General features: G+C 43.1%; 1 protein-coding gene across 5 annotated transcripts in view; it reads left to right on the top strand.

Moving 5' to 3' along the window:
- LYRM4 (LYR motif containing 4) overlaps positions 1-16969 on the top strand; it is a 172244-nt gene that overhangs the window by 116392 nt on the left and 38883 nt on the right. The window contains exon 4 of one of the 5 annotated variants that reach the window (XM_046006750.1): positions 2074-2398. The exons of 2 other annotated variants lie outside the window; for them this stretch is intronic. Coding sequence is in view for 2 of the 3 variants with exons in the window: in XM_046006754.1 (XP_045862710.1) it covers positions 2074-2091 (18 nt within the window). In the remaining variant the exon portion in view is untranslated. Of the gene's footprint in view, positions 1-2073; positions 2399-16969 lie in introns of those variants that run through there. 2 more of the 5 variants (XM_046006753.1, XM_046006754.1) reach the window with 2 other exon arrangements.

Below are 16969 nucleotides of genomic sequence, written 5' to 3'. Positions count from 1 at the left end.
GGAATGGAACTGCTAGGTCATAGGTTTTGCATCTGTTCCGCTTTAGAAGATAATGCCAAGCAGTTTTCCAAAATAGATGTCCCAGATCTCATTCCCATGGGCAATATATATTCCAGTTACTCCACATCCTTTGTAATACTTGGTGTTGTCTTTTTTTTTTTTTTTTTTACATTTTAACCAGTCTAGGGAATATATGGTGGTTTTAATTTTGATTTTTCTAATAACTCAGAAGATGAGCCACTTTTCATGTATTTGTACATGGAAGGATATTTCATGTTCAGAGATTAGAACACCCATTATAAAGTTGTCCACGTTCCCCAGGTTGATTTTATAGATATAATACAATCCCAGTTAAATTATTAGCAGTTGGAGGGCTGTCTGGGTGGCTTAGTTGGTTAAACATCTGCCTTCAGCTCAGGTCATGATACCAGGGTCCTGGGATCAAGTCCCACAGCGGGCTCCCTGCTCAGCAGGAAATGTGCTTCTCCCTCTACCTCTGCCTTCCGCACCCCTTGCTTGTTCTCTCTCTCTCTCTCTCTCCTATTAAATAAGCAAATAAAATCTTTAAAAAAAAATTCGTATGGGCATACAAAGGACCAAGGCTAGCCAAGGAATTCTTAAAGAAGAAACCCAGAGGCGTCTGGGGGGCTCAGTGGGTTAAAGCCTCTGCTTTCGGCTCAGGTCATGATCCCAGGGTCCTGGGATCAAGCCCCACATCGGGCTCTCTGCTCAGTGGGGAGCCTGCTCCCCGCCCCCAACAGCTCTTCCTGCTCCTCTGCCTACTTGTGATCTCCGTCTGTCAAATAAATAAAATCTTAAAAAAAAAAAAGAAGAAGAAGAAACCTAGAGTACTCCCACTATTGTATATAAAACCTATTCAGAAGCTTTGGTAACTAAGATTGCATTACTGGTGCAAGGCTAGACTAACTGATCAATGGAAAGAATACAGTCCAGAAGGAGACCCACTTCTATACCGTCACCTGATTTATGGCAAGGATGACACTGCAATGCAGTTGGAAAGGGATAGCTTTTCAGTAAATGGTGTTCAGCCAATTGGATAGCTGTTTGGAAGGAGAAGAATCTTAGCCTTTTCCTCATTTCATGCATAAAAGTGGATCATAGATTAAAGTGGGAAAAGTAAGTGTGTGGGTGTGTATATTAGAGGAAAACAAAAGAAAACCTTATTGCCTTGAAGTACACAAAGTTTTCTTAAACAAGACACAAAAAGTGTGAACCATAAAAGAAAAAAATTAATAAATTGGGCCATGTTAAAATTGTGATGGCAAGAGCACCATTATTAAGAGAATGAAAAAACAGAATGGGTGAAAATGTCTAGATAAAGATCCACATCCAGAATATATTTGTGTAAACTCTAAACTCCTAAAATCAATTTGTTTTAAAGAGTGGCACCAGCTTCTAAAAAATGGGTAAAAAATATGAACACTCACAAAAGGTGATATCCAGATGGCCAACTAACATGGGGGGGGGTCCCTTTGGGTTTTTTTTTCTTTTTTTCCTTTTCTCCTTACTTTTAACAAGAGGAGATATACTTCAACTACTTCTTTACTACTGACACTCTAAAACAGCATGCCTAGGAAACATCAATAATATGTATAATTACAATAAAACGTGATGTCCTTTAAATATTGCCGTTTTAGGTTCATGATGTTTTGATGCCATGGACATATAAACATGTGAAATCTAAAGGATGCAACAGCAGGAAACACCAGATGGTTTCCCACATACTTATAACCCTAAAAAAAATTAGCTTTTCCATTACCATGAAATGTGAGCAAACAGATCTCCCCTGCCGCCTGCTTCATCCTCCACCGCCTCCCACTCCGTGCCCTCCCCCGCAAACCCAGTCCTGTCTTTGAGCTGTGGACCTCTCCTCCCTGAACCAGAGCCACATCAAGTTCACTACAGCTGCTCACGAGTGTCATCTTTAGGGAAATAATGAAGGGACACCTAAATGGCAGGGATAGATGAAGGGTGCAGAGGCCTGTTGTGTTCTCTGCTTGGAAACTGTTCAAAGCGGAAGATTTAATTTTTTTCTTTTTTTTTTTTTTTTAGGTAAATGAAATGGTGTGAACTTGACCCGGTTAAAGCGTTCTGCCCCCCTACATACTAATTAGAATCACCTGGAGGGCTCTGAAACTTGCTGACACCTGGGGTTCTGGTTGCAGTCAGGACCCGGGGAGTTTTAAAAAGCTCCCCAGGTGATTCTGATGTGCCTGTAAGGTCGTGCGTGACCCCTGCTGGTGCTTGAGTCCAGGGCAAAGTTAAAACTGAAATACTCCCGGGGCACCTGGGTGGCTTAGTGGGGTAAAGCCTCTGCCTTCGGCTCCGTTCATGATCTCAGGGTCCTGTGATCGAGCCCCACGTCAGGCTCTCTGTTCAGCAGGAGGCCTGCTTCCCCCTCTCTCTCTGCCTGCCTTTCTGCCTGCTTGTGATCTCTGTCTGTCAAATAAATAAATCTTTAAAAAAAAAAAAAACTGAAATACTCCCTTGTTTGTCCCCAAAGAGCTACTGTGTTGGACTGCATCATTTGTGTTTTGGCTTGATTGGGAAGGAGGGAGACCTCTTCTTTTTAGGATTCTTCTCCAGGGTTAGGAATCCTGGGGATGCCTAATAGGAAGTAGTTAAACTCTCTTTCCAAGAAGATGCTGAGATTTCCTACAGACAGAGATTTCCCTCCCTTCCTAATTACCCCATGAGCACCTCACTGAAGATAATGAGCACACAGAGCTAGCTCAGCAAAAGAAGCTACTGCAGACAAGAAAGGCCTAGATGGCTGGTACATCCGGCCCTCCTCCCTCTTGCCTTCTGGGCCCCACCACAGTGATTAATTCGTGATTGTAACTCCAATGTCTCAGGACCGTGAAAGCACAAAGCCCTGGCAGCTCCTTCCAAAGAGAAACATGGTGGTAGTGGCTGTTTAAGTTTTTATTTTTTAAATGCCACTGTGAATACAGATATACTGTAATGAAAATACATCACTAGAATTTTTACATAATTCATACAGCCTTTTGTAGCAGCTCTCTTCCATGATTAATATCTTATTTACTTTCCTCTTCAGTAACCAAAAATAATTGATGCACTATATTTTAATATTTAGTATTTGTAATGCTTTAATTGATTTCATAAGTTATTCCAAATGCTGACCACAAAGGTTATTTTATACTCATCTGATAATCTATTTAAGGTTGTGAGTTGTGGAGGGAAAATGGGTTATATACAGCAGTTTGAAGAAATGCAGTAGAAAAGTCTAAAGTTAAATAAAGGAAAACTTTTAAAGGCAAATCCTAGGGGCGCCTGGGTGGCTTAGTGGGTTAAGCTGCTGCCTTTGGCTCAGGTCCTGATCCCAGGGTCCTGGGATCGAGCCCCACATCGGGCTCTCTGCTCGGTGGGGAGCCGGCTTCCCCCTCTCTCTCTGCCTGCCTCTCTGCCTACTTGTGATCTCTGTCTGGCAAATAAATAAATAAAATCTTTAAAAAAATAAATAAATAAAAATAAAGTTAAATCCTACTAATTTATTATTTAGCTAGTAGTTTTTTTTAATATTTCTTCTGTTGCTTTACCCATGTCTTCTACCAACCAATGGGCAAATGGGAGATAAAATCTTAACCTACAACCCTTAATCTGATTCTGATTTTTAACATAGTTTTTCCTTTATTAGATGAGGATATTGTTATATAATAAAAGGCCTAAATTTCTATACTATGAGCCATAATTTGGAATATTGTGATTACTCAGTAATTTAGCAATTTCTTGTAGTTTTACATATATAATATATATTATCCCATGCAGATTCTCAGCATTTTCAGTAGGTTGGACAGGACCAGTATTATTATTTTTCATTTGTCTGAGAAAAGGAAAGCCGAAGCTCAGAGAAGTTAGACTGTGACTTTCTGTATTACGAATACAGGATGCATCCATTATTGGAATCCCATTTTTCTGATCTAAGTCTTTTGCTCCATATAGTTTTGGGGAGCATTTTCATCTCTGTTAATTTATGTTCCAGTTGCCTGGGAGACAGAGGAAGGAAAGGAAAAAGGGAAGGAGTGTATGTACTGGTCAGTGATTGCCACTGACCTCAGGCATGGTGCGGAATGCCGCTTACACCTGACTTGGACGAGAACCACACACCTGCAAAGGCAGCATCTTGGCCTCCATTTTTCATTTGAAGAAATGGAGATTCAAGGAACCAATCCGAGAGGGGGACCCAGATCTGTCAGGTGCTGAAATGCCTAGTTTGCTACTTCTTCAGGAGCTCAGATCCAATTGGGAGGGAGGGGAAATTACGTTCATAAGTGGACACACCTGAAATTAAATACCATTTACTGTTCTGGGTTGGAGAAAGAGTAGTCATTCAGCTAAAGCATTCCATAGAAACAAAGGATCATTTCTGATCACTTCAACCATGCTGAAGTTTAAGAAAGGGGCTTTCAGGGGGCGCCTGGGTGGCTCAGTCAGTTAAGCGTCCCACTCTTGATTTCTGCTCAGGTCATGAACTCAGAATTGTGAGATGGAGCCCTGGGTCAGGCTCCAGTTCGGCAGGGGATCTGCTTAAAATTCTGTCTCCCTCTGCCTCTGCCCACTCCCCACTCCTGCATGTGCACACTTGCTCGCTCACTCTCAAAAAAGGAGGGATTTCGGCAGACAAAAAAAAAAAAACACAAAATAGAAAGAACATTCCAGGGAAAGATGATGGCTTAGAAGGAGAAAGCCAAGGAGATGGGGTAAATGAGGATGTGGGGAAATAGATGATCATCAGGAAAAGCAGATTCTGAGACACATGCCGAATGAGCATGGCTAGGTTAGCATAGTCGCCCTGTCAAATAGTAAGATAAATGCTTTTAGGTTATAAAGGAAATAGCAAGAACTTTTGAACTGAGCTGGTCCCATAAAACTTCACAGCGGAAGTGTGACTTGAGGTTTATAAGATTGGTGTGAATTTTAAGGAAAATTCTTGAACAAAATGTAATGATGGGAAGACCTAAGACCTAAGGTATGATTGCCAGTTAGAGACCTGGAGGACAGCTTTGCTTTAAGAGAGAGACCCTGAGGAGCGCCTGGGTGGCTTAGTGGGTTAAAGCCTCTGCCTTCGGCTTAGGTCATGATGCCAGGGTTGTGGGATCGAGCCCCACATCGGGCTCTCTACTCAACAGGGAGCCTGCTTCCCTTCCTCTCTCTCTCTGCCTGCCTCTCTGCCTACTTATGTTCTCTGTCAAATAAATAAAATCTTTGAGAAAAAAAAAAAGAGAGAGATAGAGAGACCCTGAGGTGGGTTAATAGGCACTGAGGAGCCTTTGAAAGCGTTTTAGCTCCAATGCTACCCCCTCACTGACCTCTCTGTTGTAAATACAACTAATTAAATATAATAAAATAATAACTTTCGTCCTTTACTTCCCGTGATCTGTCTTGACTTTCAACCATTGTGACCTGTTTCTCTTAAAAACTCTCTTGCCCTGGTTTTCAGAATGTCCCCACTCTCCTGCCTTCTCTCCCACTATTAGGCAGTCCCCTCTGTGGGCTCCTTTCTTCACCCGTCTCCTTGTCTCCCTGCATTACTAGGGTCTGCCCTCTCCCCACCCCCACTCGCCTTCACCCTCTTCAGGGACAACCTGAGTGGCTGACCACCTAACTATGTGTCTCGGGCCCACTCGTCTCTCCAGACCACACACTGACCTGCCTGCTTGACCTGTCACCCGGGGTGGTTAGCTGACCTGCTGTCAGCCTTGCTGTCTCCAGCATAGCTCTTGATTGGACAAAGACCTGTTAAAAACTCCTGTGACTGTCCCATGCAGTGGCATTAGAACCTGTGTACCCCCCACTTCCCAGTGTGGCCCAGCTGAGTGCAGTGTTCTGAACCTGCCTACACGAGGAGGGTACCACGGCCTTCTTCCCACCCACACTCCACTGTAATTATGGACCTTTAAAAAATTCCCACTCAGACAGATGGGAATGATACCTCTAGAAAGCTTTGCTCCTTCCAGCTTTGACCCTCTTCCAACCGAGCAAAGGCAGTGGCAATGATCATTTAGATTTCTTATCAACCGGCGTAACCTCAAAAGCTGGACCCAGAGGAAAGACTGGTCCATAGAGCCAGCTTGTCTCACTCCGTGGCAGCGCTTTGGAAAACAGTATTTATTAAAGGTGCCCTATGACATTATCTCAGGGTCAGTTTTCATTGCCGAGAGTACCAGCCAGAGGTTTTCCTGCCCATATTTGCTTGTGTTTGAAATACTGATAAGTACTCCTACTCTGTACAAATATTGTGTCTATGACTATGTACATGAATAAATACATCTGTGCATACACGTATGTGTGTACATATAAAATGTGCACATGTGTGCATACATACATGAACACAATCACGTTCGCATAACACCCAATATACGTATATATAAAACTTTGGGGGAATGGGTACCATTTTTCTTCCTTCTTCGTTTCCTTTCTCTCTGATTCTGTCCCAGTAGTCAACAGAGCGGGCCGTGCTTTGTGGTGCTGTCGCTCTGGAGTTTAGTGCTGACATTCTTGTTCAAAGGCCCGTATTCCCTTTTCCTCCGATTCCACTGATGGCAGCAGGGGCTGCTGATGGAGCCGAAGCCCCCGGTGCTCTCAGTGCAGGCTTAGCCCACAGGCTTGCTTGAAATCCAGCTCACGTTACAGCGCTGGGGCACTGTTGCAATTGAGAGCTACATTCAATTTTAAGCAAGAGCAAACTAAATCGGCCTTCTAAAGAAAAGGAGGAATAGCCTCCTGTGGTATTTCTTTAAATGGATTAATATGTTGGTCTGGGAGAAATCGGGAGCCATCCTTCATGTTTTTATTATTAAGCCAGGTGAAATGAAAACCAAATCTCACTGCTAAATGCCACCTCTGGGAATTTCGCTGTGTTGTTTCTATTTTAAAGCGAGCTGCAGGATTTCTCCTTTAGTTAAAACATAATGTTGTAAATGTAAAATTTCAGTACTCCTTTTTTTTTTTTTTAACTTTAGACACCATTTAGTTGCTTTCTATTTGCAGAGCTCATACCAGGAACATTTTATATTGTTAACTGGCTGTGAATATCTAATCGTGTGAGAAACAGTTGCTGTGCATCTCTACCTTCATGTGTTAGAGAAATTGCAGCCTGAGCCTGGTAATAAAGTACTAATTACCAGAATACTGCGTCATAGTCCTTAGCAGATACCTACGTCTTTATTCACTTAAATGTTTATTTTGTCTTAAGGATTTTATATATTTATTTGTCAGAGAGAGAGCACAGGCAGAGGGAGAAGAAGGCTCATTGCTGAGCAAACAGCCCGATGCAGGCAGGACTCAATCCCAGGACCCTGGGATCATGACCTGAACTAAAGGCAGACACTTAGCCAACTGAGCCACTCAGGCATCCCTAACTATTTAAGTGAAGTTACCAGTCATAAAGGGTAGGCATTAAATGGTAACTTTTGCCATGCTAGGTTATTCTTGGTGATTTTGGGTAAAATACTTCTCCATGTTGTGGGCTTTCACTCAGTGTCTGTTTATAAATAAGCAGATATCCTTATGATTTCCAGAGAATGGAAGGATACTTTTCTCTGTTTTTGTAAAAGTCACAAACTCTGAACTTGAACTTGCCATTCTGTGCTGTTTATCTGAATTCAAGGGGATTATTCCAAAAGAAGACTGAGCATTACTGTACTGTTATTCAGAAGGCAAAATTCAAAATGCTGGCAGGGTGTTTCCTCTTTTTCTTTCAACAAGGTGGAATTGGGCTGCCGTGGGAGGTTAGGGTCTTGTGATATTACCGCGATGTGTGTTGTGATTTGAAATCCTTAAGAGGTTTGCGAGCAGCTGCCGGGCTACTTCTGGGTAATCAGGACAGCTTTGCAGCAGTCAAGATTTCTCTCCCGAAGGGGACCCAGAATATCTCCTGGTATTGGGCTTTTTCTGTTTGTACAAAACAGATAATAGGAGGTTCAGAAGTGCCAGTTGCATAGAACAGATCTGAGATGGGGGTTTATTCTAATAACACCTGGAGAAATGGGGCAGCTAGCAAAGATCCCCAGCAGTTCACCATCCTGTCTCAGCAAGACTGGAGGTCCTTCAAGATGTAGTGGCAGCTTCCAGAGTTGACCTTTCCCGTTGCTTTGCTGCCCCTTCTTTGCTTCCCCACCCCCACCGCTTACTCTTTCTGCTGCCAGATGCAGGCTGACTGTGTTTCAAACAAACCTGTTTGGTTACCTCTGGAGAACTCCACGTGAAATGAGAACTGAGAACGTCTGATTTGTCCCACCTGCTTCCAAAGATCTCTCAAGACTTCTCCGTCTGCCCCTTTTTCTTATCCATATGCACCAACCAATACTTACTTCACAGGGAACATGTATAATGCTTTGGGACACATGCGAAGTGTAACATATAAATGTGTGTGTGTGTGTGTATTTGTGTGTGTGTGTGTGGTATGAACAGAAGCTATAACATACCAAAAATCTCCACTTTGCTTTTTTAATGCTCTAGACTTTTCTAAGTGCTGTCCCATTCATTATCATTTTAACCTTCAAAGAAACTTAGAAGAGGCTATTATCCACTTTTGGCTGCTGAGAAAACAGGCCTAACACAACAGATAGAATCAGTATTAGAATCCCAGTTCTCTGATTGGTTTCACAACATCTTGATACAGAAGTGCATGATCATTAAAGGATGTGTGTATGTATGGCCCCCACCCACACCCCACCAAGCACACATACACACAGCTGTTGAGACTCAGTTATTGAAAAATGATGGAATTTACCAGCATCAAGAACTTCCATTCTGTATGTGATCTCAGTAGCTGAGAAATTATTAGCCTAGTAAAGTCAGAGTCTGAGAACCTGTCCTGTGTTTCTGTAGTGTTGTTAGCAGTCAGTCTAACGGCAGGCAGTACAGGCAAGTCAGTGATTTTAAACAGAAAAGAATGCACGTTTCCATATCACTCTTCTCCCTAACCTGCATCCATCCAAGCAGCCATCCTGTCAGAATGACATCATTTATAAAAAGTCCCAGACCTGGGGGAATGGGACCTGAATTCTGACGCCCCCAGTACTAAGTATGTAATTTGGGTTAAGTTACTGTACATTTGTACTGATTTTTTTAAATTTATAAAGTGGTGTTGGGGTTTTGTTTAGTGATGTTTCATCTGTGTGCAGCATGGTCTTAGGTCTTACACAATACTGTGTACTATATTATATCCCTTTGTAACCTCCTTTTCTACCCACTCCAGGGCTGAGACTGAGAAGGCTAGTGTCACTAATACGTTAAAAATCTTCCTTAGATAGGCCCAATTTCCAGGTATTATAGAGAATTCGCTGTGCTGTTTAATTCTGCTAAATTACACTTTTTATGTTAACTTAATAGACTAATATTTTTTGAACTTGTAAGATGAAATGTATGGAGTGAAATCAATATTTCTGATAATGACTTTATGGGGGCGGGGAGGTTCAGTAGAAAGTCATTTAAAACTCACAGACTAATATTGATTAAAATTATTGGCTTAAATATAGAGAATATCTAATTTACAGGAGGCTCTTTTTTTTGTTTATTTTATAACTTGGGTAAAAATTGTAGCAGCAGTATTTATGACAACATTTAGCAAGTCATTTTCTTTATCAGATTTAGGGAAGAATCAGTAATTTTGAAATCAGAGCATTCTGTGTATCCCTGTAGGGGGAATTTTCAGGCTTTATTCCTGCAATTTAGCATTTTTATGTGGAATTTCTACTTCTAAGGGACAAGCAGTTTTCTCCTTTGGAATTATTAGAATCTTTCTTTTGTATCTTTCAGTATTCACACAATATGTGATCATTTCATTCAAGTGTTCATGAATGACTAGAGATACCAGAAGTTCCTCACATTTGTTGAGTACCATTAAAAGTGGTTCCCAGTTCTGCCTACACATCAGAATACGTTTTTTTAAGATCACATGGGTGATTTTGCTGAGCATCCCTATTGAAAACCACATATTTACCAAGACTGTTACGTTTTATTTCCCTATCAATCATCATGAGAAAGATAACCTAAGTGTTATTGAGGATCCCCTCTTTCATAGAGAAGGAAACTGAGGCTTTCGGGTTAAGTGAGCTGCCCGAGCTAACACTCATCTGCTTATTTTCCCACTGTCCAACTTCCCCACCCACCCACTGTGTTGTAACCTGAGGTCTTAGCTGTGTTTCACATTATCAAAGTTCCAACTGAGGCAAAACTGAAAAACACAGTATATTGTGACAATCATGGGACCACAGAGAGGCAGAGTTAGGCGAATAATCCTCTCATTTAAGGAGCCTGAAAGCCCAGAGGTCTTAAGTATCCTTTAAGACCATACCATACCACTGTTATTAAATGTGTAATCTGTAGGTAAATAAAACACTAAATACTCTTACTGTTTAATCAGCCCTTTATAGCATCCTCCACCCACAAGCAAGCTCGCTGTTAGAAGGCAGGGGATGAAGCATCAGCCCAGCCACACATTTACGTTAGCCTTCTAGTCTACCCTGCAAACCCTACCCAGCCATTAATAGAGTAGACCCAAAGAGGAGCGTCTTCTGCAGAAGGACACAGTTCATACCTCATTATCTGGGAACAGTACCTATTGGCATGTTCATTTTATCTGGGTTAGAGATTAGCTAGTAGTCAGCTCAGGCAGTGAGGAAACAGCCTTCTGGAGGCAGGACTAGAGGAGGAAGGGTCCCTACAGGAGTGGAAGCCAGCAGAAGGAGGGGCAGCATGGCAGTGCCAGTCAGAGGGAGGGAGCTGGACACTGCCTTCACCTCCCTGCTCACCTCCACCATCCATGCCTTCTGACGGCACATTCTTACCAAAGAAGAAACACAGAGATATACTTCTCTTTTTTAAGATGAGAAGGCTGAAAGATGACTAAAAGCCAGCTCTGTTTCCTTGTTTAATCTATTGTGTCATGGCAGGCACTGAGATACTACAGATGTGTTGTCAGATTACAAGTTGTTTATCTCCTGCGGATGTTTCCCCAAGTGGTATAAGTTATATGGGTGGTAACATTTTCCTAAGAAATGCTCTTGGCATCACCTACTGCTGGAGCTCAGAGTCTGCCACTGTTTACATGCATGCCAACCAGAGGCAAGTCATTTAACTTCTCTGGGTTCTGTAGTTTCTGCATCTATAAAATGAAATTGAGTTAGTGATTTATTTCTAAGGTCCTTTCCAGTTCTCTTTCTCAATGATTCCTGTGACTCGTGTTGGAAAGAATATTATAATCCTGCTGTCATTCATTCATGAAATCTGTGTATATCACCTTCTGTGTCTTGGGGGTGGGGTTATGCTGGATGCTGTGGAGAATGCAACAAGAAATCCCACAAAGACTTGTCCTCCTGCAGCCTACCAACCAGCCATGGAGAGGAAAGGGTATCACAGATAATTCTCCCAGAAAGTGGGGGTGCCTGGATGGCTCAGTTGGTTAAGCATCTGCCTTCAGCTCAGGTCATGATCCTGGGGTCCTGGGATCGAGCCCTGCATCCAGCTCTCTGTTCAATGGGGAGCCTGCTTCTCCCTCTCTTGCTCCCCCTGCTTGTGCTCTCTCTCTGTCAAATAAATAATATCTTTAAAAAAAAAAAAAATCTCCCAGAAAGTGAAAGGAAAAATATCAGTTGAGAAAGCCATGGAAAAAGACACATATTTATTAAGCCTTTCTATGTGCCCTAGGAACTCTTCTTGATACTTTATATAGATTTAATGTAATTATCATGATAATCCTGGGAGGTAGATATTATTATCCCGTTTTTTAGATAGGGGACCAAACATTCAGAGAATAGGTAACCCGCCCCTAGTCATGCAGCTAGTATGTTGAGCCACGATTCAGAAATAAGTCGTCCTGATTTCAAAGCTCAGGCTTTTTCTGTTGACTCATGTTGCCTTCTGATAAAATGCTAGGGGAATCAGTGGTTGGATACTTTTGGGGGCAAGATGAGCCTCTTCTGGTAGGGGAACCATTTGCTCAAGGACTTAAAGATGGTGGAACTGGCATATGTGAGCTGGGGAGTCTGTTTCCAGCAAGGACACTGGAGGGAGAAGGCAGTGGGCAGGTAGGAACCCCTGCACATGCTGTCTGCCATGTGAGCAACACCTGTGAGGGACTGGCCGCAGAGTGAGGATGGTGCAAAAAAGATTCGAGGGCTACTGCAAAGGCATTTTGGCATTACTCCAACTTCAGGTGAGAGGTCATATATCTTGATGAGTACTCGTGTGAACAGGAATGAGGTTGGAGTCTGCTGGCCTGCCTGGCAAGCTCTGCAGGAATGCAGGGCTGAGCTGACGGGCTGAAACTGAGGTCAGAAGCAGGAAAGGGAGAGGAGACACTGGAGCATACGGTGGCCGGAGTGTACGGTGGCCTTCCCCTGAAGGTTCTGTCATCGAGCTGCCACACCCAGGAGCTGGAGCAGACTGGAGAGGCATGAGGAGGACTGATTTCAGTGAGCCTGAGATGTATGCGATTCGTTCAGCTCTAGATCTCGAGGCAATGGTCAGAGCCGGCGCACTCGGGCATCAGGCTTCTGTAGGGGAACTGGAGGCTAGGAGTCCATGTGAGCTGGCACTCTCCTGTTTACGGAGCACGTGCACAGTTGGTATCTCATGCGCTTTTTGTGGTGGCTGTGTGGAGAGCCACAGAGAGAGAACAGCCATGCTGATAGCTAACAGTTATTAACTGCTGTTGTATACCAGGCACTGCACTCGGCGTTGTACGTACCTCAGTCTGCACATCCCTTTGAGGTGGGTATCATTTTTCATAGCAAGGAGTTAAGATAAGGGTAAACAAATAAACCAACTAGTAAATGGCAAAACTGGGTTTCGGGACCAAGTCTGATGGCCTTTAGGTGCCCAGACTTCATTAAACAGAGAGAAAAGAAAGAGGTACTGGAATCGGAGAAAGTCAGACACCCCCAAAAAAAAGAAAGAATGGTAAGAAGAGCAGAGAGACAGCTGATTGCTGTTTATCAGTTTGCCGCTGGATCCTTGGAGAGTAAAGGAAGGGACTGGAGTGACTTTGCAGGACAGGTGCTGTTTCACCCCCATTAACATTCACCTGCCTCCCACAAAGCCTGCATGCTGAGTTCTTAACTGATGTGCGAGGATTTTCCATCCGCGTAGTAGAGCAGATGGCCTATGGCACGTTACTGCCTCTCACTACCCCTTATTGCCGCAGCGTGCAAGGAGGGCGGATGTCTGAAAGTCAGCAAGGGCTCTGGGAGGCCAGAGGCAAGCTGCTGGGCACAGCTGCTTCTGCGCATGAAGGTTTGACGGGGGGCCTGTGCCCTTCTTTACGTTCATCCTACATTATTTTTCAGTGACTGATGTTTTACTTCCAGGATAACAGAGTTAGCACAGTGATTGCTAGTAAGTTGACCTATCCCGGAATGATTTAAGACACCATATGTGTGTCTGGGTGTGTGCGTGCACACGTCTGATTTTCAATGGAATTGGCTATCTGATGTTTACATTTCTAAATATTTATATTTAAAGTTAGGGGAATATTGGCTCCAAGTTTTCCATTTTCATTTTTTCCAATCATGTCTCAGTGAAGAAGACTCACCTAAATTGAAGATACAAGAAGCCCAATGCTGTCCTGATCTCACGGCAATGAAAGACGTCAGAGATACATTTTTTTGTTTGTTTGTTGTTTGTTGTTGTTGTTTGTTATTCCATAAGACCTACCAAGATTTTTAGTCTATTTTTCCCACAAACCTTAGTATATTGCTTATTATCCTGACGTATTTAATAGCCAAATATATCAAGTAAATCAGGCTGTGAGGGTCACTTGGCAGTTTCGGGTTCTCTCCACCCTGCCCCTACAAAGAGCACCTGTAGACTGTCTGGAGGAGCAGGAAGGACCAGCCACTGGTTTGAGCTGTGACTTTCTAAGAAGGCTTGGGTCCCAGCTCTATGACTAGCTGTACAACCTTGATTAATCCCCCCACCACCAGCCTGGCCTCCACTTCAGAGTCCAAGATAACAAGCTAGTTGCTGTCCTTGATACCTGTGTCCTCGAGACCTGGAAGAATTAATGAACTAAAGACCATAAAATACTAAAATAGTCTCGGATTGAAGGAGCCCTCAGAGGAAAGCCTTCTGTTGCATTGCTGCTCCATTGGCAGGGTTTTCCCACATGGCATGTTTCCTGTCAGGTCTTCATTGTAACATTGTCCTCATTTTAAACATACCTGTGGTATTACTCAGTATCACCACAGTCATACCTCTTTCACTTATAGTTTTTAAAAACCTGAAAATACCACACTTCGTAATGGAAGTTTCACTGAATTATTAGTGATCACTTAGGACCATACATCCAAAGCTAAACTGGCTAAATTTTACTCACCCAATCATTTATCTGGAACATGGTGTCATTCTACAATCCTAAAAAATGTAATAATGAATATGAAAACTCAAGCTTAAAGGAAAGCTTTGTAATAACAAATAAGCATTGTGGCAGAAATGAAATTTTGGTAAAGGAGCTATTCTAGGTGAATCAGTAATGAAACTTGAGTTCTGAAAGAAATCCAAAACTTACATTTAATTTTATATTTGGAAGTACATTAGAAATGACAGAGTAATCTCCCCATGTGTATTTATAGGTTTAATTAGTAGTTATTTCATTATGTCTTTCATATAAATGGAAAAATGATTCCAAATGAGAAGCTGTCATTTTCAGTAATTGTTATTGGCATGATTTTAGAAGAGTTGACTTCTTGGTGACTGTAAGGGGTGTGTGTGTGTGTGTGTGTGTGTGTGTGTGTGTGTGTGTGTGTCCACCCATGTCTCCCTTCTCTTCACTGAGTATAGGTGATCACCTATCAACTAATCTAAAAATGTTTCTTTCATTTAAAAAAAAAAAACTATCATGACTAATCAGTTTCGCACTTTCGCATCCATGGGTTTGTTTGGGTTTTTTTGTTTTTAGATTTTCTTTACTTATTTGGGCAGACAGAAATCACAAGTAGGCAGAGAGGTAGGCACAGAGAGAGGGGGAGGCAGGTTCCCCACCGAGCAGAGAGCCTGATGTGGGGCTTGATCCCAAGTGGGATCATGACCTGAGCCGAAGGCAGAGGCTTTAACCCACCGAGCCACCCAGGCGCCCCTCGCATCCATGTTTTACATGGTGACTCATTCAGGGCCACAGTTCCAGTGGGCACCCAGATCCGGACCTGAGTTTGGAGTCCAACTGTCACAGCTCACAGCAGTAGCCCTGTGCAGTCCTCCCGCGTTCCACTGCAGGTCTCTAAGAGCCTGGGGCTTCTGGAGGCCTTCAGCTCTGCTTCATGGTTTCTTTGTACAGTGCTGGGGCGCGGGGGGGGGGGGGGGGGTCGTCTCGGTGGGGTAAACAGCAGGCGCAGCCCCTGCCCTCATTAAGCAAATAATCACACAAGTGAATCTCTCACAGACCACTTTAAGTGCTGATAAGGAGGGCTACGGTCCTGAGAGGGTGACCAGAGTGTCTCCTTGGAGCAAGGGACATTTGGTCTGGTCCCTGGCGATAAGGAGAGGTATATTAAGGGCAGGGTGGAGAAGGGCAGGTGCCCTGGAGCGGTGGGAGCGGCAGACAGTGCAGGCACTTTCCAGGAAGACAGGGACTATTTCCTACATTTAGACTGAGTGTCCCGTGAAAAGCCCCTTGCCCGGGCTTCCCCACTGCCAGCCGCTCTGTCCGCGAGAGAGGTTGTCTCTGCCACCTCAGTGCCAACGGATTTATGAAAGAGAAGGCAGGCAGTCATCTCTTCATCAGCGCTGCTCATTTGTGAGACTGGAGCTTCCAGAGCTTATGGGAGAAGAGGCTTCAGCAGCAGCACAAGAAAAACGAGAAGCGAAACAGCACATAATTTTTGTGTCTTACCCCACAACCCTGTTCACTGGTGTCTAACTCTACTTGCTAACACAAGGAACTTGGGCATTGGAGAAAGAAAGTACATCCTAGTTCTCTGCATTGGATGTTTCTGGGACTATGAGATTTTGTGTATCTCTTTACTGTCTTCCTTCAAACAAAGATTAAAAGGGATCGGTCCGTCATTCTGTTAAGCATCCGACTCTTGGTTTCTGCTCGGGTCATGATCTCTCGGCTCTGGGATCGAGCCCTGCGTCGGGCTCTGTGCTCAGTTCAGAGTCTGCTTCAGATTCTCTCTCCCTCTCACTTACTCTTCCTCAAATAAATAAATAAAATCTTTAAAAAATAGAGGGAAGGTTCATGTGTAAAACAGCCCAATATATTTACATTTACATACTAATACAACAAATTTATGAAGTTGTATGAGCACATATAAAATCCAATTAAGCAGATCCAAGGATTTTTTTTTTTTTTGCTTAACCTGGGATTGTCTATTTCCTAGACACCGATAACCCAATATTTAAACCATAATCTCACAATAAACCACAGTTCTCAGAGAAAGGGACAATTACTGCTTCTGCTTACTGGTGTTTTAGGTGAAACCTGAAGTGATTGTTCATTAGTAGCCTAATCAGCACTTTAATTATCATTTTTTTTTTTTTTTAGATTTTATTTATTTATTTGACAGAGAGAGAGATCACAAGTAGGCAGAGAGGCAGGCAGAGAGAGAGGAGGAAGCAGGCTCCCTGCGGAGCAGAGAGCCCGATGCGGGGCTTGATCCTAGGACCCTGAGATCATGACCCGAGCCGAAGGCAGCGGCTTAATCCACTGAGCCACCCAGGTGCCCCTAATTATCATTTTTAATGACCCCTAGATCCAGGGTAAAATGTCAGGACATCAGCTGGACTATGACTCATATGTTTGCTTCCTGGTTAAAGAAAGGGAAATCCCACATATCTTGTTCCATTAAGATAATAAAAGGAGTTCACATAGAACATATATTAACACTTAAGTTGCTAAAAAAAAAAAAAAGTTTGACTCAAGCACAAATATCATAGCAAAGCTTACCTGTCACTCAATTAGGAACATCATTAAAGATATATGCCA

This window comes from Meles meles, chromosome 5 (assembly GCF_922984935.1).
Source record: "Meles meles chromosome 5, mMelMel3.1 paternal haplotype, whole genome shotgun sequence".
Taxonomy (NCBI): Eukaryota; Metazoa; Chordata; class Mammalia; order Carnivora; family Mustelidae; genus Meles; species Meles meles.
This window is presented reverse-complemented; position numbering and strand designations above follow the sequence as displayed.